General features: G+C 36.8%; 1 protein-coding gene across 8 annotated transcripts in view; it reads left to right on the top strand.

The window, feature by feature from the left end:
* Window positions 1–18,116, top strand: part of CDC14A (cell division cycle 14A) — a 176,012-nt gene extending 157,896 nt beyond the window's left edge. For 6 of the 8 annotated variants that reach the window (XM_063781289.1, XM_063781356.1, XM_063781316.1 and 3 more), the window contains one exon: window positions 16,090–18,116. In XM_063781289.1, the coding sequence (XP_063637359.1) occupies window positions 16,090–16,119 (30 nt within the window). In that variant the 3' untranslated portion in view covers window positions 16,120–18,116. Of the gene's footprint in view, window positions 1–2,651; window positions 2,779–16,089 lie in introns of those variants that run through there. The other 2 variants (XM_016956819.3, XM_016956783.4) reach the window with 1 other exon arrangement.
* Window positions 18,117–18,817: the final 701 nt, after the last annotated feature.

Here is an 18,817-nt window from a genome sequence, read left to right as displayed (position 1 = left end):
GTACAGCGTTTATAAAGTCTACAGTAGTGTTCAGTAATGTCCTAGGCCTTCATGTTCACTCACCACTCACCCACTGACTCACCCAGAGTAACTTCCCTTCCTGCAAGCTCTATCCATGGTAAGTGCCCTTTACAGGTGTACAATTTTTAAGTCTTTTATACCATATTTTTACTGTATATTTTCTATGTTTAGGTATGTTTAGACACACATACTTACCACTGTGTTATAGTTGCCTGCAATATTCAGTAGAGTAACATGCTGTACAGGTTTGCAGCCTAGAAGCAATAGGTTATACCATTTAGCTCAGGTGTGTAGCAGGCTCTACCATCTAGGTTTGTATAAGTGCACTCTATCGTGCACACAGCAATGAAATTGCCTAAGGATGCATTCTCAGAATGTATCTTTGTCATTAAGTGATGCATGACTATGTAAATACCTTGCAGATTACATACGTAAAGGTATTGTGTAATCCACATTTATAGCTGAATGCCAGTAGCATTGGTAGCTTGACAAGAATAATGTTCTACTTTTTTGTTTTCCTCTTTGCTGGTAGAACCATGGGGGCAATTCTTTAGACAATTGTTAATCTCCCCTAATGATGTTTACATAACTTGATTTGGGTCTCGTTCCGTATTTTGTTATTTCTTTTCACTTCTCCTCCTCCTCGTCCCTCTTCTGGCTAGAATAGAGTGATTTTTAAATAATTCAATTTAAGTAATAGTCTGTGTGGGCAGTTGCTGCCACTTCCCTTCTCCTCCCTCCTAAATTTATCATCTTATTGTAAAGAAAAGCATTTATAAATAGAATTATCAACACAACATTTTCCTCCCTCTCACCCTCCCTGGAAGTAAGAAGCAGCAGGTCTTTGTAGCAGACCTTCCCCCCTTTAACTTTGCTTAGAAAACCTCCTGTGAGAGGGAAAGCTCCAAGTCCTACTTCTGCTGACTTGTGGTCAAAAAGCTAAATTATGATGAAAATTCCCACTTTGTGTGGAATAAGATAGGAGATTATGAGTTATTTTTGTTTATGGTCCAGTGCAGCTTGTCTAATTATACTGGGTTTATTGTCTAAATAAGATCATACTTCTAGTTCTAGTACTTCTGAAGATGTGAGATTAGGAGCCTTGAAGAACTAGGAAAATCACTCAATAAAAATGTTTTAAAATTCTTAGGTAGGAAAATGAAGTCTGCATGGCAATATCCTCCCAGAACCTTTAAGAAAGACCCAGAAACTCTTAGGGGATGGGGGTTATGGGTATTTAGAGGGAATCTAATATTTTAAAAGCTACAATTAGCATCTCTTTTGAAAGCTGCAATTGCTCACTCACTTTTTGCAGCAGTTCAGCCCCCAGAAAAATGTAAAAATGATTTCCTTATTCTGTCATTAAATCGTTTAACACAGAAAACAAGAACAAATGTTAAGGATTCCTTATGGTTGTGACAGAATGCTGAGGAACAGTCAGATTTTATTTTTATTAATTTGTCCTCTTTTGCTAGTCTTGCAGTTTATACTGCCCTGTGCAATGCACACACACAAGGTTACATTTTTGTTGACCCACTTACTGTAAAAAATGAGTTTCACTCCCTGACACTCAGAGGAGTTTTCAAATGCTTAAGAAATGAGGGACATGTGATTATGGTGTAGGTGGGGTGGAAGTATTTTATTAAATTGAAATTACTTGTGGTATCTGTCTTGAATATTTGCTATGCTTTATTTTTATGACACTTAATCACTGGATTACTAGTCATCTACATTGACCTTACCTGACCCCCAACTCTGAGTTAGTTCATGTTGCTTCTCCCATAAGCCTCTCTACATCCCACCTTGGTCTAAATCAGAATACTCTTTTTCACTCAGAATTTGCATCATCCACTAGACTATATGCTTTGTGAGGGCAGGGATGGTGCCTCTGGTTTTTATAGTTATATGCCCTGTGCATGGCATATATTAGGCACTCATTAAGTATTTGTTGATTGGATAAAATGATGGATGGTTAAATGAATGAATGCTCTGTAGCTTTAATAATAAAACTATACAAATAAGTGAAACTTATTATAGCCTGTAATAAGCTTTGTTATGCACTCTTCTATCTTAATCTTCAAACATTTGCAGGGATATTCTCATAGTGAAGGTTGTAGGTAATGTCAGTGGTGCCATTGTCTCTTGGAATTTTTCCTTTCTTCTCCGTTCAGTTGCTTCCTCATCCCTGTTGTGTTTGAGTCTTTGATGATCTTCCTAACTTGTCTCTTTCCACCTTTAATTCTTACTTTAAAGTAGGGTTGGCAAACTTTTTCTGTAAAGGGCCAGATAGTAAAGATTTTTAGCTTTGTGTCCCAACTATTCAACTCAATACATAAACGAAAAGTGTGGCTAATATTATATAAAACTTTATTAACAAAAATAGGTGGTGGGTTGCATTTGGATAGTGAGCTGCAGTTTGCCAACCCCTGCTTTAAAGCATTGCCAGATAAGAGATATAGATTTCAACATCTTATTTCCCTGTTCAGAAATGACCAGTGGTCCCTTAGTGCTAGAACATAAATACTGACTTTCTTTGTTGAGCTTTCAGGCCCTCTGTACTGCATTTCTGTAGTATTGTATCTTTGCACCAGCATTTACCTTGCTTATTCTCTTGTCTTCTTCTCCCACAGTGTTCATGCCTACTGCTAGTCTTTAGGAAGCCCTTTCTTGGAAGCCCCCTGCTCTCCTTACCAATTTCTCATCTTTAAATAAAGACATATATTACCTCCCATGTCTTCTGTGAAGCTCTCCCCAGTAAGTGGAATCCACCCTATAATTAATACTTTATTTTATCATGTATGCTATTATATACATGAACATCTATATTTGTTTACATATTGTCTGTGTATGTAAGAATTGTCTCCAAATGTAAACTTCTTTTGCAGACATTTCAAAAAGTTCTTTTATAGTTCATGGTTTCTAACACAGTACTGGTCACAGGAGGGAATTAAAAATTAAAATACTCATTTGGTTGAAAGTTGAAAGCAAAATGGAAATGAAATATTGTGTGCTTCCTACTTTCCCTCAGCATTCTTATATGACAGTTGAAGTTGGCTTAAATGTAGTTCTCTTTTCTAGTGTTAGTAGCATTTTTATACTCAGTTGGTTAATGCTGCTCTTTGGTTATGAAGACTGTGTGGATGTTTTCCACCTCAAATTTGACAAACGTAAGAACAATCTTGGTAGCCTATGAATAGGTTAAGTTCTTCTGTGTTCTAACATCAGGCAGAATACGTATGTGTTTTAAGGAATTATTGGTCCTTAAAGTAGGACCTGGAATGAGATCAAAATATTAGAATCTAGCTTTATAAAATAACCAGTTTGATGAAAATCTGAGTGACTGGCAGTGCACTAAAGCATGGTTCATTTGTACTTTGGGATAATGTTAGTGCTGACAGTGATAAGCTACTTATTGATTGTTTGAATATCCATTCCCAGTAAAGTGCTGATACTTTCCAGTGGTATGTAGTAGTGTTTCCCGATATCAACTTGTTGTCTTTTCCCTCTGCCTTTTCTCCATTTTAAAAATTGGTCATCTTGTCCTGATTTTAAATAGGACATTTTTATTCGTCTGCTTTTGTTGCTATTAAGAAATACCTGAGGCTGGGTAATTCATAAAGAAAAATGGTTTATTTGGCTCACAATTCTGTGGGCTGTACGAGCATGGCACCAACAACCTGCTTGGCTTTGCGTGAGTCCTCAGGAAGCTTACAATCATGGTGGAAGGCAAAAGGGGATCTTGTGTATCACATGGCAGGAGGGAACAAGAGAAAGGGAGGATGTGCGAGGCTCTTTTAAACCACCAGATCTCATGTGAACTCATAGAGTGGGAACTCACTCATTACTGGGAGGACAGCACAAAGCCATTCATGAAGGATCCACTGCCATGACCCAAGTACCTCCCACTAGCCCCACCTCCAACACTGGAGTCACATTTCAACAGGACATTTGGAGGGGATAAAACATCCAAACTATATCAATATTCACTTATTAATTCATATTAATATTGTTAAATATTAACTAGGTGTTAATATTTATTACAGTTAAAGGTACTAGCTTTCTATCCTCTTGTTGTATATTTATGTTGCTGTGGTTTTTCATCCTTCCTCTTTGTTGTGGCATTGCTTTAGATTTGATGTAAGTTTTCAGCTAAGGGATACTAACTACATATCAAGAACATGAGCTCAATCTCAGTATTGAACCACATCTTTGGCATTCATTCAACATTGCGATTTTTTTTCCCTTCCCAAGGGGACCTGAGAATGCTACTTGACAAAGCATCAAATTGTTATGAGGTCAGCATGGTTCGGATGATGCCTTTAAATATGCATATAAACTGTTTATATGTTTGCAGTATTTGTAGATATATGTAACTATAATTTAAGTTTCCAGTGTTAAATAGTAGTTTATGTTAATTTTCTGTATAAAGCCTGTCAGCTGTTTTTGACTGTACATTTGAAAAGACTTGAAAACATAAAACTTGCTTTAAGTGATAAGGTTGATCAGAAATATATAATAGGTAAGGATTAATTTATATTTTCAATGTATTAGAGTTATGAATCACCCTGGTTGTTCAGCTTAATTTTATACTTTCTTATGTAGTGTCAATAATACTACTAGGTCAATAGAAAAGAGTCTTATTTTAATCTTGCGTCTTATTTTTTTGGCTAGGAGTAAAAGAAAGCAAGTGCTTTTTATATACCTATAAAAGCTGGCTAGGTGCAATGGCTCACACTATAATCCTAGCACTTTAGGAGGCTAAGGCGGGAGGATCACTTGAGGTCAGGAGTTTGAGACCAGCCTAGGCAATACAGAGAGAACCCGTATCTTAAAAACTGAAATTAAATGAAATGGAAACTTATCCAATTAATAAAGCTATAGCTAATATTTATGTAAGTGTCTAGCTTGAGCCTAGTATTTTTTTGGTAGAGCAAGGTGAGACAAATACATACAAGCCATTGTCCTCCACTAGATTAAAAACTTCATGCAAGCATCTTCTGGTAGAATTGATTTGCTCTCATTTTTCTGGTCCTTTCTATTTTTGCACTGCTGCCAGAATCCACTTAAAATACCAGTTTCCTAATGTAAGCCTTTGTTTAACAGCTTCTGTGGTTGAAGAATAAGACCAAATATTATAAGATTTTTCCTCTTTTTCCTGAAATTCTGTAGTTTCACCATAATATAGCTATATACAGATTCATTATTATTTATCTTGCCTGGCATCAGTGTGTACTTTCAATCTTAGGGCTGCTTTTTTAGTTATGGAAAATTCTCAGCCATCATTCTTCTTTTTTTTTTGTAGAGAGAGTGTCTTGCTATGTTGCCCAGGTTGGTCTCGAATTCCTGGCCTCAAGTGATCCTCCTGCTTTGGCCTCCCAAATTGCTGGGATTACAGGCTTGAGCCACCACACCCGGCTCCACTATCTTTTTGGATATTGCTTTACTGCCTTTCCCCTTATTTCCCTTATTTTCTCCTTTTGCAATAGCCCCATAATTTTTTTTTTTAATAGAAGGAGTCTCACTCTGTTACCCAGGCTAGAGTGCAATCTCAGCTCACTGCAACCTCCACCTCCCAGGTTCTCCACCTCCCAGGTTCAAGTGAATCTCCTGCCTCAGCTTTCTGAGTAGCTGGGACTACAGGTGTGCACCACCACGCCTGGCTAATTTTTGTATTTTTAGTAGAGACGGGGTTTTGCCATGTTGGCCAGGATGGTCTCAAACTCCTTACCTCAGGTGATCTGCCTGCCTCGGCCTCCCAAAGTGCTGGGATTACAGGCATAAGCCACTGCATCCAGCCAATAGCCCCCAAACTTATATTGGAGACTTTCAATCTGTCCTCAATATATCTTACCTTCTGTTTTATATTTTTCAGTTCCTAAGCTCTAGCTGTATTCTGATTGAACTCCTCCTATTATTTTCAATTCGTGAATTTTCTTTAATGTGTCCATTCTGGAGTATATCCCCCAATCCACTGACCTTTGATTTCAGGGGCTATATCTTTCTTTTCCAGCATTTCTAATTTGATCCTTATGATAGCCATCTGTTATAATTTGGGCCTGCCTGTTTTTGTTTTATGGCTTCTTATTCTTTTTATATGTGTGTGTGTGTGTGTGTATATATATATATATATATTTTTTTTTTTTTCACCTGAAGGATCTCAGGTGATAAGCCATTTTGATATTGCTTTGCTATTTGCATTTCATCCTGTGAGAGTTTGCCTTGTGGTTGCATACTTCGTTAGTTCTCATAATGTTCATTTGCCTTGTGTGTTAGGGAATTTGGTTGGTAGGTTCAGATGGGATGGGAGTGTTGGTGTGTTTCTCTCCTCTTTCTCTCTCTGTTTTTCCCTCCTCGTCTGCTGGCCTTCTTGTTGGCTCTGCCTGATCATCTAGGCCTTTCAGTCTAGAAACAGACCTTAATGACCCAGGCTTCCATCTCTTGGTGAGCTCCTCCAAGGCTTTCTTCTCAGGCAGGGATGTGGCTCCACCTCAGCCCTGGCCCGAGGGCAATGGTCCCAATTTCTCTCAGCCTCCTTCCCCATGTGGGAGAGCCTGACTCCACCCCTGATTTCAGGCCAGGGGCTTTCGACCTATGTACCCACATGAATGGAACACCCAGCCACCTCTGCAGGCTTCCAGCTGTGTAGCCAGAGTCCCACCACTGTCTTGATTGTTTCTGGGTCACAAAGATGTTGATCTTGCTTTTAATTCCTGCTGTGCCCTTTCTTTCTTCTTCATCTTTAAAAAATATTTAATATATGCATCCAGAGGGTAGTTTGGAGTGTATCGTCTCGACATGAAGTAGGTCCAGTCTCTGCAGCTTGCCGTTCAGTTCTTTTTCAGCTTTCCCCAACCAGCTTTCCAAACTCATTTCCCTCCACTCCTGAGCATGAACCTTCTGCTTCTGCCAGGCAGTTTCTTATGTCCTTGAACGTGCACGGCTCCTCCTACCTCTGTGCTTTTCTTACATGCTATGTCCCCAACTTGGTCTCCCTTCCTCCCTCCCTTTGCTTCTCACCTCCTTTCCATCAGGAGTTGGCCTAAGTCCAACCTCCTCCTCTGTGAAGCCTTCCTTAATCTCACCAGACCATAGCAATCATGATGTTTTTTGAAGTCGTTCTGTTTGTATTGGTTATTGGCCTTCCTCATCCCTCTTTCGTATTGAGAGTCACCTATCTTGTGGATGTGGGCCTTGAATCTCCACTGAATTCCTTGATTGAGGTTAGAAAATGTCTTTTATTTTTGTTATCTCCAAAGCATCTGGCATTGAACTATGCTTACCTGTTTGATTGTGGGTATACTCAGTCCATACTTGCATCTTTTCTAATACTGTGTAGGTCATTAGTTTCTTCCAAAAATTTGAATTTTACTGTGTGTGCACATGTGTGTCAGATCTTTAACTTAGAAAGGCATATTTTTATTGCACCTTCCTCTTACACACACATACACATACATGTGGATGTGCATGCATGTGCAAACAAGCACAGACACCACGTGCACATTGCTTGTAAAATCATTGGATTTGCCCGTAACAGAAACCTTTGGTAAATGACGCAGGCTCTCCTTGATAGTGAATGTCTAAACAACTCAAAGGTTGATATATGTGGGAGAGAACTGTTTTTATCAGTTTAGAAGTAGATATTTTTCTCTCTTGGGCAGACTGTTGTGAGTCCTTCAGCCTTCTGTTATGAAAAAGCAGTAGACTGTAAGAGAAAATCATGAAGTCTCAATTTGAAAGTGAGCAAAATAAGGTTGACCCATTCTATCTCATTTTCCCTTATTTACTCTTTAAGTACACATTACTTACTCTCTGGTAGCTCCTGAATCTTTATGGTTAAGAGGGGAAAGGCTGTGTTCCCATTTCCTATTAGGAACCTCGTTTCCATGCTCTCCTGTCTTTTGGAAACATCATCCAAGGATACTCATGTCTTTTTGTCCTCATCACTGTTATTACCTCCCTTCATCCCTGGAAGACTTTTGCTTCTACTTTTTAGCTGCCTGGGCACTGCCAACATTCTGGACAACTGTAACATTTTTCTAATCATTATCATCATCCACTGTTTCTTGAATACCTTCTATGTGCCTGGCATGGTATTAGGTACTTTATATCCATTATCTTATTTATTTAACCTGCTATTTACAGATGGGGAAATCAAGACTCAGAATGGCAATAACTTGCCCAAGGTGTCACAGTGATCTTATTTTAAACTTTCTTAACTTCAGTTATCTTTATTTTTGTTCACTTGAAAATTCATTGAATAAACCTTCTTATTGCTTAGCACATTGCTTCTGACATCTTGAATCCTGCCAGCCTCCTTTAAACATTTCCCCCTCCTCCTAACTCTGCTCCATGACCTCTTTCTGACCCTGCCTGTTTCCCCAGCCATCTCAGTTCGCCTCTTTCCTTCTACAGCCTGCATAGTCATTTTTGCTTCCTTTTTCCAACATTCTCACTGCTACTTGGACATTCTGTAACCACTTGATTACCAGCCTCCAAAATTAGATCAATTCAACCATCTGTTGTATCTGTTCCTCATCTCTCTCCTGTGAGCACTGTTGGAGAAAATCCTATAACTTTGCCAATTGGCTCCATCTCAAATGTGTTTCTAATTTACCCGGCCCTTCAGTGCTCCTAATTAGTTGTTTTATCCCTTTTTGGCTCCTTTTCTCTTCCCCACCTGGCTGTTCCAAAACTTTTTAACATTTTTCACCAACACAACCCCTTCCTGATCTCCAGAGCCAGCTGACCCTGCTTTGAGATCTGCTAAGAACATAGAATTTATCAGAAGTAATTTCCTCTAACTTCCCTCTTCTCTGTCTCAAAGTTTATCTGCATCTGGACTCATCCATTTCTTCCTTCCCTTTTAATTCCAAAGAAACTCTACTGTTTTCCAATGATAACTCTACCTACCTGTACTGTTCTTTCCAGAATCTTTCATGAAGTTGCCCTAACCACTTCCTTCTCCTTTTCTATCTTCAGCCTCTTACCCTCCGTTTGCAGGTCTCCTCAACTGCAAATGTGCACATCCAAGTTGGTAGGCTGGTGGGGGCTGGGGAGGAGTCTTCCCTTGGCCCTGTCTTCCTCTCACAGTTTCTCCTTTATGGCCACACTTGGGGAAAGAGAAGCCTGCACTTCCCCCTCCCTTGTCTCTTTGGTACTCCTCCGCTCTACAGCTGGGAGGTGGCCCCTCATTCTGGTGAAAGTCTCTCCCGCAGATTACTGCCGACTTCTTCAAGGCCAGATCTGATGGGCTCCTGTTAGTCCTTCTACTCCTAAGCCTGCCCCTTAATGATTGTCCTTACATTGGCTCTTTCTCTTTGGGTAACCTCCTGAGCATTGGACCTACACTCCCAGCTTCCTCTGGGTGTTACCTGGGATGGAGAGAATACAGGTTCCTTCCATTGCCAGCTCCTCTTTGGTTTCCTAGCCGAATAATCTCATCTTTATTCATCCAGTCATCCAAGCTAGACATTTGGAGTCAGCTTTGACACTACTTCTGCCTGCCTTCCCCTTGTCACACCAGTCACTAAGTCCTATCAAGTCTCCCGCTAAAATGCCTCTGTCCTTCCATTCTTACCACTGCTGCCTTAATTGGGGTCTTCATGAACTATCGCATAGCCCTTTCTGTCTTCCTGTCTCTTACCTTTAATCTTTCCTCTATACTGTTGCCAGTGTTAAATTTCTGAGACACAGAGCTAATCAAATCCTTCTCATGTTTGGCTTCGTTCAGTGGCTGCACTCTGCCTACTGGGTCAAGTCTGGCTCCCCTGGCTTGGCATTCAGGGTTCTTCCCTGTCGGGCTGTGTGCCTCCCTGCCAGCCTCCTCTCCAGCAGCTCTACCTGGCACGACCTGCCTTAAGCCTGAACCCTAGCACTTGCAGTCCACTCTGCTTTCCCTTCTTTCTCTGCTTGATTTTATATTTCTTGACCTGGCTCGATAGTTATCTTTTTGATAAGCATTTGTGACCCATCTAAACAGAATGACTCTTCCTTTCTTGACTCTCCTAGGAGCGCTGACGCTCTCATATTATAGTCAGTTATACATGATTCTCTCTCTCCTCTGCTTTCCTTTAAGCTTCTCAGAAACATCTCTTGTTTCTTGAGGTTCCACAGTACAGTATAAGTGCCTAATAAATACTTATTGAACTAAAAGTCAGATAATGTATCTGGGTTCGTGAATGTTAAAGTGTTTAGGAGCCTGGGTCTCATTGTTAGCATATGAAGCACTAACAGAAAACAAACAAGTTTCCAACTTTAGCTTTAATATACGGTAATCTGGGAGTTGTGTATTTTTTTGCTAGAAATGTGGCTTTACTAAAATAAGAGAAAATAAATTTTAACTGAGTTTGCATCAATATAATTTTGGTGTTCAGATGAACTGAAAACACTCATGTAATGGTTGGCTGAGTCAAGCTGGGTGTCAACAATCTGTCATCTAACAATTGAGCTCTTTGTGATTGTTGAAAAGCATATATTAAATTTCTCCAGAAAAAAGAATCTATTAAAAATCATGTAGGAAGGTGAAAGACTATTTTATATAGCATTATAATGAGCCCAAATTGGCTTTTTAAGTCTTGAAGTCCCTGAAATGCACAGAGAACACTATGGAAAAATGCACACACACCTTTTGAACCTGATTTTAACACAAACCTTCATCCTTTTATCTTAATATGATGCCAATAAAACCATACCCAGCTACATTTCATCTAGTGTTATTGGAGGAAATATGTATCATATTAACAGAGGCAAATTCTTTCAGTATTGTACATGTTGGGTACAATATACACTACTTGGGTGACAGGTGCACTAAAGTCACAGACTTCACCACTATACAATTCATCCATGTAGCCAAAAACCACTTGTACCTCAACACCTATTGAAATAAAAAAATAAAAAATACTTTCAGTATTGTGAATCCACAGTTATGGAAATAAGTATCAATGCACACATATTATGTGTTAATTTGTAAGCAATACAAAAACTGGAAACTGTATTACAAAGGCTTAAAGAGACATAGGAGTACAGAGGCAGTTATGGGTGTATTTATTTTTCCCCAGTGTTGTATTTGTTCATTAAAACTTAAAACACTATAGTTATATATAAAATACCATGTTGCCAAGCATGTATTTTTTCCTTTAATTTCAATCACATTAAAACAAACCATTTTTATTTTAGGTTCTTTTTGCCTCTGTGGTTAGAACTTAAACCAGGGATAACTGGTACACTATTTTTTATTCCTTAAAGGACTGGGGAAAATGTAGGAAAGAAAATGTCAGTGTGACAAAAAGTCCATGAACATTTTGAATCAGGATTTTGACCTTAGTAGGATGCTAACATTCCAGGCCATTGGATCCTTTGGTTCAAGTTATTTGAACATTAAGACATCGTTACATTCATTTGCTGTCAAGGACCTTAATCTTTCATTATTCTTTATAATTTGCTGTTTTTGATAGCTAACATGTTTTATTTATTAACCATCTGTACAATATTTATATCTGTAATTATTAGACATTTTCCTGCCATGATTAGGTAACTGGGCTGTTTAAAAAAGAAACACCTCCAGAATAGCTAAAATTTTAAAGTTACTACCTACATCTGCCAAAACAGATTAGTAGCAGATTTCCAGAACAGAACAAATTGTCTTGATCTCCTTACCTAACACTTTGTTTTATGTCAAATCTTACTGCTTTCAGGGAACAAGACTTCTTGATGGAAGCTTATATTTTGACATAAAAATTTTGGGGGCTGCAAATGTAAGGCAATTTTATCCTTATTTTTCAGGTTGAATATTGCTACATTATTAATTTTATGGTATTCATACAATAAGAATACCACATATTCATAATAAACTTGATCTGGTCCTAACTCACTATAACTCTGTTGAGCTTACTAATTAAATGAGCTTGAATATTATATTTGAGAAATTAAAATCTCTTGGTTATATAAACAAGGGCTTCTAAAATAATATTTGTACTTCAGGTATAAAAATTATTTTCGCTTTCTTTATAACCATCTTCACTGTCATTGTTATAATTTATTTTGTATTTCAGATTCATTCATTCATTATTGTAACAACTGAAAACATTGGCCAATCAGAATTAAAACTTTAATCAACTCATAATACTTAAGCATGGATGTTCTTATAATGAAAATTTCTTTTAAATTTAGAATATTCCTGAAAATTCTTTGAATTCAGGCCTGATGAAAATCATTCAAAAATGTATTTATCTTTTAATGCAACAAATATTTTTTAATAATTTTTTTTATTCACTCAGAATCATATCTTGCCTAAGGTCATTATTTGTCTATGTTAGGGTGATAGAGAATGTTGGATTGAATATGTAGTGATCACAAGGCAAATGCTCGCTGTCTTGAGACATTAAACTATGGTAGCTAAGGGTTTGAGCTTTAGAGTCAGACTGCTAGGGTTCAAATTCCAGCTCCACCAATTCTTAATTACATGAATTGGGGCTAATTACTGCTTTGTGCCTCAGTTTCCTCATCTGTAAAGTGGGTTGTCTGAAACATTTAATGCGTGAATATGTATAAGATGTTTAGAACTGTCCTTAGCATATAGGAAGTACTCAAATATCTAGTTCAGAATAATTGATGTGTCAAGTAATATATCTAATTTGTTAAGAAGTTCAGCTAGTTGTATTTAATCTATTTTTGAATACGAAAATCAATAGCAATAATATTGTTCATGGAATTCAAAATGCAAATGCAATTTTACTATAAAATGTAATTTTACTATAAAAATTAAAAATGCCAGTAACTGGCTATTGTCTTTTCTGGGATATTAGTAATTTTACAATACATGGACATTTGGAAAACATTGTATATAGTTGGTAGTCCTACCTGTGACTACAAAAAAAGCATGAAGTTATGCTTTGTTACGATGTGTATTAGGTCCCACCAGGCACTCATCTGGCTTATCTATCTATCCTGTCTAAGATTTGAAATGGAGAGTACTTGTGTTTTTCCTTGAGGTTTCCTCAACTGTGGCTGAGTACAAATGACCCAGAGAGACCGTCAGCACAACCCCGTAGGATAACCATGTGATACCTGAAGTTTAAATATTCCTGTCATCCAACACTGTTGCTCCCTGAATAGAAAGGTCTCACAGTGTTAGTTATGCTTTTGTTAAGTGAATAGATCTTGGAGACTTGAACAATTCTCTTCTCCCCTTAGTGCATTTCTTTCTTTCTTTTTTTTTTTTTTTTTGAGACGGAGTTTTGCTGTGTCACCCAGGCTGGAGTGCAATGGAGTGATCTGAGCTCGCTGCAATTTCCGCCTCCCGGGTTCAAGTGATTCTCCTGCCTCAACCTCCCGAGTAGCTGGGATTACAGGAATGTGCCACCATGCCCTGCTAATCTTTTGTACTTTTAGTGGTGATGGAGTTTCGCCATGTTGGCCAGGCTGGCCTTGAACTCCTAACCTCAGATGATCCACCCGCCTCGGCCTCCCAAAGTGCTGGGATTACAGGTGTGAGCCACTGTGGCCCCCTTAGTGCATTTGTATTAAGATTTTTATTTTAGATTGAAAATGAAAGGAAGTTAATTTGTTACAAAATACTGATGTCAGAATAATTTGCTGAACCCTTTTTACTGATCTTTTATTTCACTTTCCTTTATACCATATAAAGAAACCATGGAACATGTTTTGTTTTGAGGACTTTGGTATTGTATTTTTATCCTCTAGTGCTTAATAGATACAACTGATGTTCAGTAATTATTTGTTGAATGAATTGAACTGGTGGGACAGAAGGTCAATTCGTTGGCCAAATGGTGTCATCATTTGTTTGCAGAGGCCTGCAGGGCCAGTTAGGCAACATAAGAGAGCAAATTAGGGGGTTGGAAAAGGAAATAGTGGGGCTTGTGGTGAGCTGTATCTGAGGCTAGATTAAACACCAGCCAGAGTTTGTGAGCTCTGTGGAAGTAAAGGCTTTGGACAGAAGACTAATGAATATATTCTCCATATGAATAATAGAAATCTTTAAAATGTTCTAGACTATTTCTGTTTTCCAGTTCACTGGGTCCTGTGATTCACTAAATAAATATGTAAATAAATGAATATATATATGTGTGTGTTTATATATATAAATATATGCACACACACATATTTGTGCCTCTATATTGACGTACATATGAAATACTTTACCCTATAAAAAAGTTGGTTTAACAAAGGTCGCTTGTCTAATGTTTATTTGCTACATCTCTGTTTATTGATAATTGATGGAGCTTGCAAAAACAACTTTGTTCTAAGTTATATGCAGTTTGAAGAATTTCTGATTTCTGTTAGTGATAACATGCACAACTTTACTAATCAGAACAAAAGTAAAAGTTAAATATTCTCAAGAAAGCACTAGCTGAGCTACACACACACATACACGCACAACATACCTTTGTGGCATTCTTATAGCTGGGGGACTTAACTGGCTCTGCCCTCTGACTGCTTGCCAGACTTAGAAGAAACCGAGAAAAAGCAGGTAGAAAAATGTTTGTGCTCTAATTGCGAGTGTGGTAGTTGGCGTCCCTCAAGTGGAATGTATATGGGCTTCAAGACTTTTGACCAACTTCACTGGACTTTCTTAGGGTCTTACCTCTTTTATTCGCACTGTGGGTTCAGGTATATTTATAGTATAGTGCTCGACTCATGATCATCTCACACCTATTTTGAAGTATTAGCATGAACCACATACAAGAAAGTCAATAGCCAAACCTTTTCCATTCTTCCTACAGCTCTTGAAACTGGCAGCCTTGAGAACCACCCATTTCCCTTACTACCTCTCACCTAAGCCTTTCCTGGTGCACGATGTTAACTTTACACTATGTGTATTACTATTTAATGTCGACACCGCTGTCTTTTCATTTCACATCTGTTATGACATTGTGGCTTTCGCCCTTTGCGGTCAGGGACCATAACTCTTTGACATACTGTGTTAATAGGGACTTACTCAGGAACAGCCATTTGGCTGTTCATGGGGTGTAAAATTCACTGCAGTTTTGAAGCTGAGAAGAGGTAGCTTGAATCCTTTTGTAAGTTCTTTGGAAAATGGACAGATTCTTTTTTACTGATAACCTATATCATCACCAAAATGGACCTGTCTTATAATTGACTAGACCTGTTAATGAAATGTTACATACTAATTTGAGAAATAATTATTGGGTGGGAGAAAAGGGCATTTACTAGAAAATCAAGTAAACTTTGTTATCCTCAGGCATTTAATTGGAAGAATTGAGCAAAAAATTTGTTAATGTTTAGATTGGTTTATGTTCCTTTTTCTAATCACTGTTTCCTGCTAAAAAAAATAACTGTTTGGCAAACTTTCTGTAACTCTCTTTATCTTTTCCTGGTTTATGTCTGTTGTCCCAGGCATTCTGATTACATATCCCAATCACAGTTATATATGTTAGTATCTAATGTGATGTGGAAGAATTTGTATGGTTTACTTGAAAATTGCCTATTGTTTATTAAATTCCGACAGCAAGACTCTTCTGCATAAATGTTTTTGGGTCTTAAGATCAGATTTCAAGCTGGTAGTACTTCATTTCCCCTTAAGGGAAAGGATGTGTAAGATATTTATAAATTCAAGCATTCTTAAGGAATTTATTTAAATGGCTGCTAATTCTACTGCATTAGAAGCATGCCATTGATATGTACTGAATTAAATTTAAGGATATATCATCTCAAAGTATATTCTAGTAATCTTTAATTAGTTAAAAGTATCTTTTAATATTTTTAAGTAAAACTCATTAATTGCAGAAATGCTTAGAGATGAGTTTAGGCTACCTACCGATTTTTAAATTAAAACTTAATTTTTAATCACTATAAATAAATTAGTAAACCTTTTAAAATATAAAGTTTTCTTACAATCACTTTGCATAATTGAATATCTCATTCTTACTTAGCTAATGCTTTGCGTCTCCCGTCTTTTTGTTTCTGTTTTGGCTTAGTTTATTTCATTGATCTCTGGGCTGTCTTGTGTGGAAGGGAGAAGCTGCATGACTTGCTAGAAGTTTTACATGTGATGGAATTTAACCTCAGTTTATGTCTCTCCCTGCACAGTCCCTTCAGTCTGAATATGTTCATTACTAAGGCCTTGCCACTCCAGTGAAAGCTGTTCCTCTCTTAGACACAATTTCTTCATCTGGACGAGCAGTGGAGAGGGAAAGCAACTTCTTGCTGGAAGAATATCTCTGCCTTCTTACCTTAAATTAAAGAGAGCACTAAGATAACACCTTCAAGAGACTTGAAAACAGAAAACTGGTTAATGACTACTATAAATGCACTGAAACTATGTTTATGGAGATTTCCATACTTTTAAAGACAGTTTTAATGTTGAATTTGGTATTTTGAAGGGTTATTTTTAATGTATTTTGGTAATACATTTATTATTATATTTACATGTACAGTGTTACATTATATATGTATTGTGAACTTTAAAAGACTATTTTGATAAATTTATAAATATATAAAATTATGTAAAAACTAGACTATATTTTGATTTAGATTTTCCTGCTGTTTGCTACCAAAAATTTGTATTTTAAATCTGTTTAGTTTTAGTATGGTTTTGTCTCTAATGAATAAATAATTCCTTCTTATTAAGAAGAAGTAAGGGAGAAAGTTCTTAGAAAGTGATTTTTATGCTCCCACTATAAATATGGCAGGTCAGTTCATTCTTTTGGGAAGTCAGTTTAGTTACACTGAGTTTATCCAAGTTTATCTGTACCAAGAGTATAATGGCATGGGATGGCTTATTTAGGACAATTCCCTTTCCCATTGTTTTTGTTGCTGAGCCAATTTGAGTTAGTTTTGCATCCTGGGGGGCTTTAAAATACAGCATGCAGTGAAAGATCAGAATTCACTGAATATTTCTTCTGAGAGCATGGTTTCATGGTTTTTCTCTATGAAATGACTCAATATTCCAAATGTTTTTTTTCCTTCCTCCTTTCAAAAGAGTTCTTAACCCAATTAGGATATCCTGCTTGGGGTATGAGGTTGTTGTTGCCTGTAATCACACATGGTTTGACATCAGTTTTAAATCAATGGAGAGAAAAAACTGAAAAAGATGCTGCTAAGTAGTTCTCTGTATTAAAGGAGATATTTTTAAAACAGGGTACAACCCCCTGCTGCACACGCTAGCATATCTGGAACCTACTATGAAAATGAAAGGACCCTTATAGGTACTCACAGCCCTTTCATGTAAGTATGATCTGATATTTAGGTCTTCAGAAGCCTGTAGGTTTCATTTCTATGAGGAATTGAGGAGCGTTACATCCTGATATCCTTCCAGGCTGCTTAAGAATGGACTGCTTCGACACTGAAAGTGCTAGTTAAATGGATTCATGTGAAGTGCTTTACTCCCAACCATTGAGTTATTTATAATGTATTTATTAGGGGAGGGTACCTTGAGTCTATTATATATGCTTCATCAAAACATCTTATTCATGTTTTATGTTTTTAAAAAAGGCATTTTGAATGAATGTTTGACTCAGGTTTGTTAAATTAACCTTCAGTAACTGCAGTACCAAAAATTACACTCAACTGATGAAAAAAACGAATTGTATGATTTAGGAATCAAAAACTAAAATAAGTGGAATTATGTATCTTTTCTAAAGTTAAAAAAGTAAAATATTTTATTATGAGTTATTATAAAAATTGGTTAATTGTATAGGAAGATGACAGTATTTTTTTCAAGTTATCATAAAAAGTAATTCAGATGACATTTGAGAAGTAGGGGAAAGGGAATCATGTTGACAGTTTTAGTTCTGTGAACACTAATTTGTGTGAAGCTATTAAAATGATTGTAAAGTTGACTACTGTAAATTTCCCATAATTATGTGTGTATATGTGTCATATGTATGTACATGTATATGTCTAAAAATTACTTTACACATGTGCCTACATAGACACACCAAGAAGTGGATGTATATAATATAGAAAGTATATAGCAAAGTAATTTTACTCTGATAATAAAAATTGTTTGACATGTATTTTGTTATGAATAGTTTATCTTCCAAAAGATATTTTGCTCTATTTTAAAGTGTAGAAGAATACACTGCTAATAAATAATAAAAGTTTTATTCAATTTACTTATTTTTTGGTGTTTATAATTTGAATTTTTGAGTTATCAATGTACTGAAGTCTCTTTATAATTTTATTTTTGGTTCAGTGTGGTCAGTGCCTTGAGTGTTTCAAGATCTCTATTCTGGATTTTAGTTTAGCTTTTATTGACTTTCTAGGTTGTGGCCATTGCCTGAAATACATGACAGTGAGCTCACAGCAACCTTATACTTTGAATTTCACAAAAATCATATAATGTTAGGTTCTTGCTTGCTTTCCCTTTATTTTTTTTACTGTCAATAAAATACTGATCCTGATCAGTGTTTTGGGTCCTGCTTAGTCATTTATGACTACTGATGACTATTGTGTGATTGATCATCAGTTCCTTTTGAAAAAGAATGCCATTTTTCCTAAATGAGAAATTATAGAAATAAATCAGTTAGAAGAAACCTCAAACCTGTTGGATCTATGCCCTGAAAAGTCAGCTTGGGAGGAAGAAGCTACACTATTTATTGGAGATATTTTATATAGTAAACTGGATCTCTTTGGGTTATGATGTTTCTGAAGTTTTTTTTTTCCTTAAATTTTTTTTTTTTTTTTTTAGAATGCAAAGGAAAGGTTGTGGGTGAGAAGGTAGTTTTACATTTGGAATTGGGAATCTGCAAATAGCTGTCCTAACAACACTGCATGAAACAATTGGGGTACCAAGGTTTTCATAGGACCACATCTT

Source organism: Pan troglodytes, chromosome 1 (assembly GCF_028858775.2).
Source record: "Pan troglodytes isolate AG18354 chromosome 1, NHGRI_mPanTro3-v2.0_pri, whole genome shotgun sequence".
In the NCBI taxonomy this organism is placed as follows: domain Eukaryota; kingdom Metazoa; phylum Chordata; class Mammalia; order Primates; family Hominidae; genus Pan; species Pan troglodytes.
The sequence above is the reverse complement of the archived record's forward strand: the minus strand, read 5'-3'. Positions and strand labels throughout refer to the sequence as shown.